Below are 15,357 nucleotides of genomic sequence, written 5' to 3'. Positions count from 1 at the left end.
AACATATAAACAATATTTGTCTGAGTATCTTAAGAGCGCTGGATATATGAATAGAATTTAGTTGAGTTCAGTAGGTTTTTTTTTTTTGTAGTTTGTATTTACATTTCTTACTAAAGCTTGTGAGTCATGCAGTTGATCGTTCACAAAGTATCAGGAGGGGGCGGTAGTGCGTTAGTATTGTCCGCATCCGCCGTTAAACACTCAAAGAAGAAGAAGAACTATTTTTATTATCATGTGATGTTAAATCTACACTTTCTGTTTCTGCGCTGACGTGGACTGGTTTACAGCTGTGAAATGGCAGGTTTAGGTCCAGGTTTGTCACTCTTTGTGATACTATTGGGGATGTTTATTCTCTGCAGAGCCAAATACGAGCCGAACTGGAAATCCATTGATTCCCGTCCACTGCCGGACTGGTACGACCAGGCGAAGTTTGGGATCTTCATTCACTGGGGGGTGTTTTCTGTTCCCAGCTTTGGCAGCGAATGGTTCTGGTGAGTTATTCTGGAAATAAGTTAAAATACAGTGATCTGTTGTTGTCAACTGGAATAACATCTGTATAAAATAAATAGTTTTGCTTCTAATGCTTGGTGAATTTTCTTTGATTTAATTAGATTATGCTAATGTATTTATAGCTATATATATATATATATATATATATTTTTTTTTTGAAAGTGTCTGGAGGTACGTGAAACGTTTCCGGTATGGCTACGTTTCACATTTGACTTTTTTTTTTTTTTCATTTTAACATATTTAACACGGCAAATTCAACCTTTAAAAATACATATCAGACAAAAATAAACATTTTAGGGTTAGGGATTGAGTTACAGTTAGGGTTAGTGCTAAAATAAAAGGGTTTGCGGGGTAGCTAAACATAAATATGAGCTATGCGGAACTTTAAGTGACGTACTGCACTTATCAGGTGACCTAAACTGGCCAATGAGGGGCGGTCTACGGATACGTTTAACCAGATCTGTATTGAGAGAGTTGCGACAACGGAAGTCCAAAATTCTTCACCGTCACGTGATTCACGTAAGCCTGAATTTGTTCCCGGAAGTTAGTGGCGGGCCATTAGAATCCATTGATTCCTAGTGACATAACTGGGATTTTCGATAATTTGTCATCATTAACTGCATTGATTGAGAATATTCATACAGTACATCGTCATATGCATGTGTATATAAACAATGTTTATGTAATTCGTTAAATATTTTTTTTTCCTAACGTAAATTCGTATTAATAATTAGTGTAAACAGCTTACCTGCTTTTTTGACAAAGTTAAGGACATCATTAACTTGGTTTAAAAATGTGTTAATATGCATTGTATACAGGATGTATTGCTTTGAATTTTCTTTAATTTTCTTAACAAAAAAAAAAAAACGGGGGTGTTATTAAAAACACCACATCCAGACTGGACACAAAACATATTTATTATGTTCATACAAGGAGGTAAAATGTATGGCTTCCTAACTGAACTAGAGAGGAGAAAGAAATAGTTAGCCAAAGTCAGCAGGAGTAATCTAAAAATAATAATAATTAAAAAAAATCAGGAACAATAAAAAAAATCTGTGCGGCGTCTTCATTTGCACTTCATTTGCATTTTTTTCCCACAAATAACACAATTGAAAAGCTTATTGGTTGATTTTAAAAAAGAAAATATGAAGCCTATGTGGGTAGATGAAACTGTGTGAAGTAAATGCTGTTTATCTGCTATTGATTCCTTCATTTTCTTTTTTTTTTTAAAGGATTTTTTTTGGCTCTAGTGGCCTTTATATGACAGTTGCTTGACAGGAAGGGGGTAAGAGAGAGCAGGGAATGACACGCAGGAAAGGGTCCCAGGCCGGGAATCGAACCTGGACCCGCTGCAGGTGAGGAACTACAGCCTCCGTACATGGGGCGGGCGCTCAAACCACTGAGCTACACACAGCCCCGATTCCTTCATTTTCTAAGAAGAATTTCGAATTTATTTTCTTTTTTTTGGACATGAAAACCACAGCAGTGTATTTCACAATGGGAAAAAAATGATAATGATAATATAATAAAAAATGAAAATACAAAAAATGAATATAAAAATACAAATTTACTAGTTTAGCGGGGGATAATCTACTAACATGCCTTAATGCACACGTTAATGGGTTTAGATACACTGATAGTAGTAATAATAATAATGACATCTTATCGTTCAAAAGTGCATCACAAACCGTCTAATCCGCTATAGTTCCATCGGCTACAATAGTAAACTGTTCACTTTCGGGAACAATTGTGAGGCTCCATGAGCCGCCATTGCTGTAAAAAAAAAAAAAAAAAACGAACCATTGGAGTGAACAAAGTTGTTGCAACTCTCTCTCTATACGGCTCTGCGTTTAACGTACCCGTAGCCACGGCCATATATCTATTTCTTAGGTCCATAAAGATCTGGGATCGTGTTTTCTCTTATTTTGCCTCTCTCCATCGTTATGGTCAATTCATATAAAATTATCCAGTTGCAGCCAAATATATATATATGTATATGTAGAAAATAAATTTACAAACGGGAAAACCAAAAACGGGTCTGATCTTAAAAAAAAAAACAATCAGAAAAAACAACTGTAAGAAAATGGTAATAGAATTACTTAATACATTAAAGAAAAAAATCACAACATAAAATAACAATGAAAATAAAATAATAATTTAAAGGAACAAGTTAATTTACAATAACAAACTGGAAACTAGGTAATCTTGTTATCTTAAAAACAAAATGTATTCCTTTTCTTGTAAAACTGAACAATAAAACTAATTAATAGTTTATTAATTAATAGATGAGGCTTCTAAGTTCCAACCACGACTATATTCCCTTTCTGTTCCTGTATGGCAGTGTTTCTCAAATGGGGGTACGCAATGGCACTACATGGGGTACTTGCGAGAGAAAGAGAGTGGACGATTAACAAATAAAGAATTTAAAATGTGGGGTTTATCATTTTTATTTTTAGTTAAAAATCATAACAATAGCAATAATGATGATGATGGAAACGATCTTGACACGAATATGAACAATATTAGAGTCAGTGTTGGTCCCACACCAGGCAGGAGATGACCAGAAATGATGAAAACTATAAAAAATAAATCCATTCAACAGGCACGAAATACTGTTTTATTCCACTTATTTACAAAATTAGATTCTTTAAAATGTGTGTTATCACTCATGAATTCCATCATTATGTTCTATAGTTGATTTTTCATAGTATTCTGAGCAACATGTTGTAGTTGGACACAGGGGGTGCTTGGATTCAAAAGTGAGAGAAAGGGGGTATTTAAGCCAATAAACAAAAAAGAAAGTTAGAGAATCCCTGCTGTATGGTGTGTGTTTTGTGTTTCAGGTGGTATTGGAAAGTACAAAAAGCAAAGCCGTATGTTGACTTCATGCAAAGGAATTATCCTCCAGAGTTTCAGTATCAGGACTTTGCTCCACAATTTACGGCTGAGTTCTTCGATGCTAAAGAATGGACGGACATCTTTGTGGCATCAGGAGCAAAGTACATCGTCCTGACCACCAAACACCACGAGGGTGTGTGAGGAATGATTTATTTATTTATTTTTATTTCTCTTTTTTGAAAAAAAATATAGGTTTGAGCTCTGTCCGTCCGTGCGTCCATCAAGGTGTCAATACCTTGATGGAGTTCGAAAATGAGAAGTGCTCAAATATTTTTTCCGGAGTTCTTGCCCTTTTTTCGTTTTATTTTTTACTCTGATCAAGAGATTTTCAAAGGGGACAGCTTTTCTTAGAAACCAATTAAGATAGTTAGTAATTTTATATTCTGATGTGATAATATTTTCTTATGTATACATCTAAGTTCTTAGATTTAGAACATTTAGGAAAAGGTTGTGAGTTATAATGACAACCAATCTGGCAGGGATGTTGATGACTCTTCTTGTTATTGCATTTAGCAACTGAAAATTGCCAAATACATTGGTACCGTAGGAGTTCTTATTATTTTTCTTCCGCAACTCCTTTATCATGGAATTCCTCCTAGGCTATTAATGCAGCACTGGCACGTACGTCATCTCATAGGGGGAATGTCAAGGATGTGCAGTCGACCTTTTTTGGAGCCAAAATGCCAAGGTCAGGGTCGTGTCAAAATGTGCCATATCTCCACGAATATTTAGTGTACAAATTTGATGCTTACAATTATGAAAGGCTCATCTCAAGTGGAGTATTTTATTTAATTTGACCGAAGCTGTACAGCCTACCAGTAAAATATCAGTAGGCGTCAAAATTCATGACGTCGCCAAAAAAAATCCCTATAACTTGGATACAAATTGAGATACAGTGATGAGACTGGTACCATTGAATAACATTTTTGTTATTCAATGGTACAAGGTCATATTTAAGGTCAAGGACAGTATTCTCTTTTTCCTGCACTATTACTTTCAATTTAAAAGAACAACATAAAGGGACATTACTCAACAACAAAATACACACAAGATGTCTTTCACATGAACAATTCTATTTGGCAATTTTTTCAAATTGCCAAATACGTATTTGTCTTGCGAATACAGGTCTTGCCTAGTTATTATTATTATTATTGTCATTATTAATAATAACAAATACATTCACAAATAAACAAAAATAAATGTGTGTGGTTATAGAAGGTGTCGTTCTAAGTTTTACCTACGTCCCACATCCCAGCCAGAGTGTGTGTGAGGAATGATTAATTAGCTTCTACAGGTGTTTTTTGTTATTGCCTGTTACACCTGAGCAGTTTTCAGTGATGCTCCATTTGTTTTTTGTTGTTTGGTTTTTTTAGGTTTTACACTTTGGGGCTCCAAAAACTCCTGGAACTGGAACTCAGTGGACATTGGACCAAAGCGAGACCTGGTGGGAGAAATTACAGACGCGCTCCGTGCTCATAGCAGTCTACGCCTTGGATTGTACCACTCTCTGCTTGAGTGGTTTAACCCACTTTATGAACAGGATGCCCACAATGCCTTCCGCACCAACTACTTCACCTCCACTAAGACTCTGCCTGAGCTCTATGAGCTCGTAGTCCGATATAAACCGGAGGTTCTGTGGTCTGATGGTGTTGGAAATGCTCCAGATACGTACTGGAACAGCACTGGGTTCTTAGCCTGGCTCTACAATGACAGGTGAGATTAGAACCAAAGGACGTTCTATGGCTCCAGTCCTGCACTCAATAATGCAGTGTTTTTTCAACCTCGGGGTCGTGACCCCACGTGGTGTCGCCCGGAATTCAAATGGGGTCGCCTGAAATGTCTAGTTATTGATGAAAAAAAAAATCACTATTTAAAATCATATTTTTGCAATTAAAAAAAAAAAAGTTGTCTTTTTCAAATTAAAACACCATACACAATCTTATACCACTGTATTCTATACTTTCACTTCCTCAAATATACATGTAGTTAAAAAATACAATATGAAGATTAAATAAGTTTTTACTTAATTAAATAACAGTAAAAATGAAAATTTAATTTTTGTAATTTAAGAAAAAATATTATTCTTTTTCAAATTAAAATTAAAACATCAGACACAATCTCAAAAAAATTATTCTATAATTTAACTTCCTCAAATATAAATCTATTTAAAAAAATACAGTATAAAAATGGAATAATTAAATAGTCAATTAAATAACAATGAAAATTATAATTTTAAATAATACTATTTTTGAAATTAAAACACCATATGCAATCTCAAACAACTGTACTGTATAATTTTACTTCCTCAAATATAAATGTAGTTTAAAAAATGCTGTATAAAAATTAAACAGTTAATAAATAACAATGAAAATGAAAATTGTTTTTGTAATAAAAAAACAATTCTTTTTCAAATTCAAACACCATAAACAATTAATTATCCTCAAATATAAATGTAGTTTAAAAAAAATGCTGTATAAAATGTCATAGTTGATAATTAATTAAAATATATATGTATAAAATAAAGATTGTGGCCGACCCCTCCCACCCCGGTCATAAACTGTTTCAATCTTTTCCTTCTGGAAGGAGGTTTCGGTCCATCAGGACCAGAACCTCCAGACACAAAAACAGCTTCTTTCCCTCTGCCACCATCCACATGAACACACCTCCAGTCACCCACTGAACCCCCCCCCCCACCACCACCACCCGATCACCACCTCCATGATGACATTATCTGCTGCACTGTGTATATATATATATATATATATATATATATATATACAGTATATATCCTTTATTTATCCCTCATTTATCCCTCATCCTTTATATTTATCATTATTATTATTGCTGCTAGGTTGTTTCTTTGTTCTTTGTTCTTTGTTTTCTTTATTTTTTGTTTTGTGCACCAACTACCAACACAAATTCCTTGCACTGTCCTAAAAACTGTACTTGGCCATTAAAACATTTCTGATTCTGATTTCTGATTTTGATATATATATTCTTTTTCAAATTAAAACACCATAAACAATTTCAAACAACTGTATTCTATAATTTCACTTCCTCACTTATAAATTGAATTTAAAAATACAGCATAAAAATGTAATAATTAGTTACTGAAATAACAATGAAAATGACATTTTTGTAATTTAAAAAAAAAAAAAAAGGATTAAAATGCCACACACAATCTCAAACAACTGTATTCTATACTTCCACTTCCTCAAGTGTAAATCTAGTAAAAAAAAATCTAGTATAGAAATATTTGCGCTAGCGCGTCTCATCACTATAATGTTATTCGTAACACTATATCACAAACATGATCAAAAACTAATTAAAAAAAGAAAGTCTCTGGGGTCGCCAGAAATTTGTGAAATCAAAATGGGGTCACGACCCAATAAAAGGTTGGGACCCACTGCAATAATGTGTCAATGCACATCAAAGTGTGTAGGAGCACGGCATGTACAACATGCAGAACTGCAGCCCTCCAGGGGCTGAGTTTCAACACTCCTGCTGCTTCATGTCATTACAGCCCAGTCCGAGACACAGTGGTGACAAACGACCGCTGGGGTTTGGGCTCCATGTGCAAACACGGTGGGTATTATACGTGTCATGATCGCTACCAGCCAGGACACCTGCTCAAACACAAGTGGGAGAACTGCATGACCATCGACTCAAGGTCCTGGGGTTACAGACGTAACGCTCCACTCAGCGACTTCCTCACCATCCAGCAACTTATAGCTGTGAGCACAACATTCTACTCAAATACAGAAAATCACAACTAGCTTAAGTTTTCCATTCAATAAAAATTTTTGCTACATTACTCTAATTTCTGCTACTTCTCCATTTAAATGAATTTCTGAAAATTTTTTCTCCACTTTCTAGACATTTTCGGCACATTTAACACTAGAAGTCCCACAGAGGTGTCAAATGAACTTTTTACCTATAAAACCCAGAGAGGTGTCATTTGACCCAAAGAGAACACAAAAATTATTTATTTTTAATGACAGTGTGGTGTGAGAAATGTGCAAAAGAACAACTGTGATTTGTTTTCAATGGTTTTTATTTGTGTAAAAAAAAAAAATAAATAAATAAAAATAATGATAATAACAAAGCAACTGTGCACATATTTAGAAGAATCTCCTTCATCCTCTTATTGAGACTCATGACATACTTGGCACTGCCACGGTATCTCTCTCCTACATTTGCCACATGTGTATTTGTGGCAATGAACACATCGCACAGTTGCGCAATTGCTCTTGCAGCAATGGTTGATCTGACACTTAGCCCTTTTCCCAGGGCCAGGTGTAGGCGGTTGTTGTTGGCGCAGTTGCTCTTTGAGTGCCTTCTTTTCACTCACATGAGAGTTAGCCAACTCTCTTGCTAGCTGAACCAGGAAGTCCACCCGTCTCTCCTGCACCCCGGTGCATGCTTGATAAAGCAGATGTGCATTGAGTGCCGCCATGTCGATCATGTTGTAGAACACGGCGACTGGCCATCGCCGTGTTCCTGTGCGCACACTGTACTCCCGCACCATCTGGTCCATCACATCCACTCCGCACTTTGTGGTGTTGTATTGGGTGATGGTGTTTGGCTTCCTTTTGATGGTTTCCTCAGTCTCAACCACGCTGTGCATGCTGCTGAGAATGTAGACGGTCTTTTTTCGTTTGGGCGCATACACCGTCAGCGTGGCACCAGTGGTGGAAAACACCTAAAAAAGAAGAAATTGTTATTATAGCGGTTTTAAACACAATGACACACTCAGAGGTGTTGATGGAATAAAAAGACCAACAACATACCTGAGTGGTGAATTCCTTGCGGTCCATCTTTCTAGTTGACTGAGGAATTTCCCGGCGAATCTTGTTGACTGTCCCGAGGATGGTGGTTTTCCGGCTGAGCAGTCGTCGTGCAAGTGTCAGTGATGTAAAGAAATTGTCCGTGGTGACAGTCCTGCCTTTGTCCATAAATGGTTCCATCAGCTTCATCACCACACTCTCAGAAAGTCTCTCCTCACTGGGACGACTGGGGTCCTTTCCAAGATATGGGAGGACATTGCAGATGTACTTTGTTTTCAAATCACAAGCCACCCAAAACTTTATGCCAAATTTGTCGGGTTTTGTTGCAATGTACTGCAGGAAACAGCAGCGAGTCTTCGATGGGAAAAGCTGTTCATCAATTGTGATGTGTCGACCAGGGTTGTAGGATGTGATGCAGTTGGTAACAAACGATCCCCACACATCCGAAATTGCAGCAAACTTATCTGTCTGCACTCGCTCACTGCGCGTAAACATGTCATCAAATCGTAGGTGACGCATGATGTCTTGGAAACGGTTTCGTGACATAATTCCAGTGATAAGTGGGTTTCCCAGGCATGCTGACCAGCTGTCACGCAGAGATGGAACCTTGGTCACCCCCCTCAAAATAATAACAGAAATAAATGCCATTAGTTCATGGAGGATCATGAACCAGTCCGTCTGCTCCGTTTGCCGTGCATGCTGAATAGTCCATTCTTGAATGGGACGGAGCATGCCAACAGTAATGAAACAGAGGAAGCTCTGAAGGCGACTCCTGATTCTTCTTCTGGCCTTTGCTGTTGGCTCTCCATCTGCAGCGTACGGTTCCATTGGAGTGAAACGGAGAATTGTACCCACATGTTCTTCATGCCACACTGTGCCATCTTTCGCCGTCTCTGTTGGCTCACTCTCCAACCGAGCTCTCTTTTCCAGATGAGGAGCAGTCTCGTCATCTGCAATGTGAACAAATTCAAATTATTCTTTTGTTTGGTTTTAAATAAAAATAAAGTCAGGAAATGAAAATAGGATGTTTGGGAAATCTAACCTGAAGACAGCTCAGAGTCCGAATCCGAATTTGGCTGAAGGTTTATGTCCTCTCCATCTGAGTCACAAGGGTTTGCATTGTTCAGGATCAATTCCAACGCTTCTTGAGTGGTAAGTCTTCTCTGCATTTTGAGTAGAATAAGTGTGGCGTGTCAGCAGGTGGAAGCAGCCAGCTATTTATTCCCCACAGCACAAAAGGCTGCATGACAATAGGCTATTCCAGGGGTGTCCAATTCCGGTCCTCGAGGGCCACTAATCAGCATGTTTTAGATGTTTCCCTCTTTCAACACACCTTATTCAAATGATCAATGATCATCCAGGTCTGCAGAAGCCTGATAATCATTTGAATCAGGTGTGTTGGAAGAGGTGACTCTGTTTCTTTCAATGTTTGTAGTCTGTGTTTGTTCTCCCCCAGCATCAAGCAGAACGAGTTAATAAACGGGGTATTGTGACTTTAGCTTCCAGGGCACTTCCCCCTAACATTCCAGACTTCCATTGTTAGAGTCAGGCTCTCCCCCCTGCTGATTTCTCAGGTGATTCATTTACAAATGAATAGATGCAAATTGTAGCCATCAGAGTAGTCAGTTTGGTCCTAGAGTTCATTTGACCCTGCTCTGGGACTTCTGGGGGGATATAGAAATCCCTGGGACTTCTAGTGTTAAACCCTTTTCACACTTAATGTTGCATATGTTGACCCATTATTATCACTTTTAACCTCTTTTCATCATTTTTCATGCTTATTTTTTTGCCAATTTAACCACATTTGCATTTGTCGTACCCATTAATTTCCAATTTAAACTAATTGTTCCTACCAATTTTGCAATATTGACACTTTGAATGCTTTTTAGCACTTTTTCTGTCTGTTTTTGGCCACTCTAGTTTGCAACTTTTAACAAATTTCTGTGGTTTTGAAAAATCCCATTGAAAAGTTTGAGAAGCCATGTGTCAAACAGCCATGCCTGCCACCTACTGGGCATTCCATTGTACTACAACGACAGACTAAAATAATAGAGGAAAGGCTTTGTTTTGGCAGAAGGTGGAAGTGACTCAGACAGAATAAGTGGAAAAGGTTGTTTATTATTTAATTAATAAAGCTTTTAATTTACAGCAATATTATAATGTCTATTATTTGATTTATCAAAGTTTTTTAAAGGTATGTAGTCGGGGTGTCCATTGCCTAGCGTATGTTATAGCAATTAAAAAAAGAAAAATTGTTAAACACGTTTAAAAAAGAATAGATTTGGACATTTTTTGGATCGATATGGTAATCACGCTGTGAAATATTGCATCATTTATTGTCTTACACCCTTAGTATGGAGGATTAATTTCTTTCTATGTTTGTGTTGCTATATGCTAATATCTGTCTTTTATAAAATAATGTAATGAAAGCAAATACGTTCTTGTAGAATTGAAATGAACCCACTTGTTTCATTGTGTGTGTTTTCAGATGCTGGTGGAGACGGTGTCGTGTGGAGGAAATTTGCTGATGAACGTGGGCCCGACACATGACGGGAGGATCACTCCCATCTTTGAGGAGCGTCTGAGGCAGATGGGAAGCTGGCTGAAGGTGAACGGGGAGGCCATCTACAACACGACTGCATGGAGGGCTCAGAATGACAGCACGCTTCCAAACATGTGGTGGGTGTTTGTTTATGAACCTAAACCCTTCTGTCCACTTTCTCTCTTTGCCTTGTAGTCTAAGTCAGGGATGGGATGAACAACTATCACAGCGAGGGCCACAAAAATGTTATTGTATCTGATCCAAGGGCCATATGACCAACATTCATGTCAGCATTTAGAATAAAGACCAATCAGAGCATTAACACAGGAGGAAAAGGGTTTTTGTCTTGCCTGTGGTTTTGATCTTTTTTTTTTGTTTTTATTTACGTGTTTTAAGGGTCATTTGTTTGTTTTTGTTAGTTTTTTGTGTGTTCTTGTTTCGATTTAGTGTGTTTTCTGTAATTTTCTGCATTTTTGTTGTCAATTTGTGCATGTTTTGGGGTCACTTTCTGTTTTTTCCTCCCCCGCCAGAAAGTGTGAAGGGGGATAAAAGTTTGAGCTCCGTCCGTCCGCCCGTCCCAGTTAAAGGGAACAGTGTTTGGCTTCAGGGTATCAATACCTTGATGGAGTTCGAAAATGAGAAGGGCGCAATAATTTTTTCCGGAGTTATTGCCCATGTTCTGTTTTCTTTTACTCTGTTTGAGGTATCTTCAAAGGGGACAGCTTTTCTTAGAAACCGTTTAAGATAGTTAATAATTTCATATTCTGATGTGATACTATTTTCTTATGTATACATTTAAGTTTCTTAGATTTAGGACATTTAGGAAAATGTTGTGAGTTATAATGACAACCAATCTGGCAGGGATGTTGATGACTGTCTTGTTGTCATTTTGTGTAATTTTGTTGACAATTTGTGTGTTTTTGGTTCTATTCTGTATGTTTTGTGTATTTTTGTAGTCATTTTGTTTAAGTGGTTGTTGTGTCTGTCTTTGTTGTCTGTTTTTTGTGTATTTGGGGAATTGTTTGTGTACTTTCCTGAGTTATTTTGTGTATTATATTGGGCTTCATATTCCTTCCAACTTTTTGAATTACAAATTTTGGGGATTTGCTTTGGGGGGTTGCAAAAAATTTGGCCACATGTGGCCCCCGGGCCACCAGTTGCCTATGTCTGATCCAAGCCACGAAGTTTCCTTTTGTGTTCTAAAGTTAAGTTGAATTTGTTTTTGGAAATCCTATAATGCAGTCCACCTCATACACAGATTTGGTTTTGAATTTTGAGGAAAAGTTTATTTGTACAGGTTATTTCTTTCTTTTTAATGGACAGTTTTGTATTGTGCAGCAAGAATTTTGTAAAATTGACCTGGAATGCAGTTGTTAGTCGAGGAAAAACCTCCTCTTTGAATGTTGCCAGCATATTTTGAGCAGATATTTTTGTTTAACCCACAGGTACACTTTCAGACCACAGGAAAATGCTGTGTTTGCCATTTTACTGGATCTGCCAAATAGTGGATGGATAACACTGAGTGAACCAGTGGGTACACCAGCTAAGACTCAGGTAAGACAAAAGATTCACAACAACCAAAAATGTAATGTGTGAGAAAATGTAAGTATTTGTCTACACGGCACAGGGACAATGTAGTGGATTTGAGTCAAATATGTGAAATCACTAAAATGTATATATTTAGGAATAATGCATTTATTTCCAGAGTTGATTCTGAAGAACAAATAATGATTATAATGTTGAGGTTAATAAAGTCACCCTCAAAACAGTGACTTGTGCTGGTAAAGCACTTTTCTTGATGTCATGATTCCTTTTTGTTAAAAAAAAATGAAAAAAAAAAGAAACTGGTTTCAAAGACAATATCAGTGCAAAGAATTCGCAAAAATCACTCTTTAGAGCCTTGGTTCCCAAAGTGGGGTACGGGTACCCCCGGGGTCCGCAAATTCACATGAAGAATGAATAATAATGCATTGTCACAAATGATACATTAGCCGATGTCAGACTACCCATTGTGACAGAGAAACACTCTCATCAAAAAAAAAATTGCCTTATCGATTTACATTCCTTACATATTATTATACTGTTTATTATACACCATTTTTTGACAGGATAGGTAAAATTCATAGACAAACTTCACTATAGGACTACGTTGTATGTGACATTACGTCAGTGGTTCCCAACCTTTTTTTGGGTCGTGACCCCATTTTTTTTAGAATTAGCTTTTGATGTTTGTTGTTGCTACAAAGCAACAAAATGTGCCAGCTCCAATGTATTATACTGCATTTTATTTACACTAGCTTTATATTTAAGAAAGTAAAAGAATAGAATACAGTTGTTTAAGATTGTTTTGTGTGCGTGGTGTTGGTGTTTTAAATTGAAAAAAGAATAATAATTGTAAAATACATTTTATTATTATTATTATAAATTACTGGACATTTCAGGGGACCTCATGGGGTCATGATCCCAAGGTTGAAAAACACTGCATTACATTATTATGTTTATTAAGTGTGCAGTGGTAGGGGGTACATGGCTTCAGGTTAAATGTATAAAGGGGTACAGCACTGTGAACAGTTTGGGAACCACTGCTTTAGAGCATATATGGTAATTATTGTATTTAAATTCCCTTAGTTCCTGATTTCTATCTGGTTTCCCAAATTAAAAAAAAAATCTATTTTATTTTTCAGAAACTCCAGTGGACCCCACATGGGGTCCCGACCCCAAGCTTGAAAAAAACTGATTTAGTGACTCCTGAATAGATTTATTTCTATAGTTTGTATTATTTCCGGTCATCTCACACCATTATTTGTTCATTTTCCACTCTCTCTCTTTCTCTCAAGTACCCCCTGTGGTGCCGTTGTGTACGCCTAGGGGTACATGTACCCCCATTTGAGAAACACTGAGTTTGGGAACACCTGCTTGTAGAACTTAAAATAAACTTACAATACGATAATAACATGTTTTTCTTTAAGGTGGAACTCCTTGGTTATGGGTCACTGCAGTGGGAGACTGGGAAGCCCAGTGGGTTGCGGGTTCTCATTCCCCAGCTGTCCTTCAACCAGATGCCTTGCCAGTGGGCCTGGGCACTCAGACTGACTGGTGCCACTTAAAGGGAAAGAAAGTACCAGAGCTCACGCTGTGCATTGGTTTGAATGTCTGAACATTGTTTGAATCTGTGATGTGAGTGCGACACTGAATAGATACTCTAAAAGTTGCACTATGACACATTATAAACCTTCATGACATGTAATGATGAAGTTTTATATTTTTGCTCAAGAAGATACTTTTGCTTTTATATTTGGGATGTTATCATGAATTATGATGGGTCAATGCAAAATAACTAGTGCTAATGACCTATGATGCACTGTTTAGATCAAAATATTATATTTTACCTATAGTCAAGGACAAGCCACAGCAACCCTAAATAATGTTTACAAGTTTTGAAAATGATCTTTATACATGTTTTATGTGATTTTTGTGTGTGGGTCAAATAAAGAGGTTTAAAAGTGTCTGTGTGGTTTGTCCATGTTAACAGGACACTACAAACAATCACATGAATTTATTCAACACATTTTTTCTTATTGGAAAATAGTCATTTATTTCCACCACAGTCATAGCAGAGGTAAACTACACTATATGGACAGAATAATTCAAAATAAGTGCATTGACCTTATTTGGGAACCTCTGGGTACCTCACGATACGACGCGATACAAAGCTCACGATGACGATGATCGATACATTGGTCAGAAATCAATCTATGATAATCTATGACATAAGAAAATAAATATTAAGTGAAAAAATACAATTTTTATTTTATATCTCTGAAAGACAATAAATTGAAAAAGTGTCTTATGAACAGTGACACTATTTTAGTGCAACATTTCTGGAAATAAGTGTCAACATACCAATGTAAACTAATAAGTATCTCCAATAGTGCTTTCTGTAAACAAAAATAGGGTCTTTCTTACCAGTGAAACCACTACAGTGCAAAATTCCAATAAAAAATATATTGGTTCCTTCAACAAACAGTGACAACATTTCTGTGAAGACGTATCTGCACATTTTAGTGGAAAAGCAGAAAAGGCATCCAAATGAAAATGACTCAAAATACACAAAACTAAATATTTATACAAATAATACACAAAATGACAACAGAAATGCACAAAACTACGCCAAAAAAGATACAAAAACTCACAAAATGACTCCAGAATCACACTACAATGGCAACAAAAAAACAACAATTATACAAAAAATGCACAAAAAGATACAAAAAATACACACGATAAAATTACAATTCTGACCATAGTATAAAGTGGCTGTAATGTACACAGAGTTACTAATAAATAATTTCAGTATTTTAAATATATATGAAATCACTTTACCTTTTTTGGAATTCTCAATAACTTCATCTACATCCTGGAAAAATAGGGGGAAAAAAAGGTTTAAGATGGCATTAAAGATTTAAAACAAAATGCTAATGAACTCACAGGTAACTATCCACTCCTGTTCATTCCCCAGTTGCTAGTAGACAAATATTTGACTGACAGTCAAGTAGAATTTAATCGTTCAAGCATTACTGTGGATTAACAAACAATAATAATATGTTTCACTCTAATAACTAA

At 36.6% G+C, this 15,357-nt stretch overlaps 1 protein-coding gene across 2 annotated transcripts; it reads left to right on the top strand.

Annotated features, from left to right (window-relative positions):
• Positions 1-181: 181 nt before the first annotated feature.
• LOC114456533 (plasma alpha-L-fucosidase-like) lies at positions 182-14,243 on the top strand. Of its 2 annotated transcripts, none has more exons than XM_028438372.1 (7): positions 182-491; positions 3,354-3,541; positions 4,782-5,121; positions 6,932-7,142; positions 10,684-10,874; positions 12,183-12,291; positions 13,707-14,243. In XM_028438372.1, the coding sequence occupies exons 1-7, from the start codon at positions 295-297 to the stop codon at positions 13,842-13,844; spliced, it is 1,374 nt and encodes a 457-aa protein (XP_028294173.1). In that variant the 5' UTR covers positions 182-294; the 3' UTR covers positions 13,845-14,243. The 2 variants fall into 2 exon arrangements, with proteins under 2 accessions (XP_028294173.1, XP_028294174.1); XM_028438373.1 differs by lacking the exon at positions 182-491 and adding an exon at positions 1,811-1,865.
• The last annotated feature ends 1,114 nt before the right edge of the window (positions 14,244-15,357 follow it).

The sequence above is a fragment of the Gouania willdenowi genome, chromosome 22 (genome assembly GCF_900634775.1).
Source record: "Gouania willdenowi chromosome 22, fGouWil2.1, whole genome shotgun sequence".
Taxonomy (NCBI): Eukaryota; Metazoa; Chordata; class Actinopteri; order Blenniiformes; family Gobiesocidae; genus Gouania; species Gouania willdenowi.
Note: the sequence above shows the minus strand (reverse complement) of the source record. Positions and strands in the feature narration are given on the sequence as shown.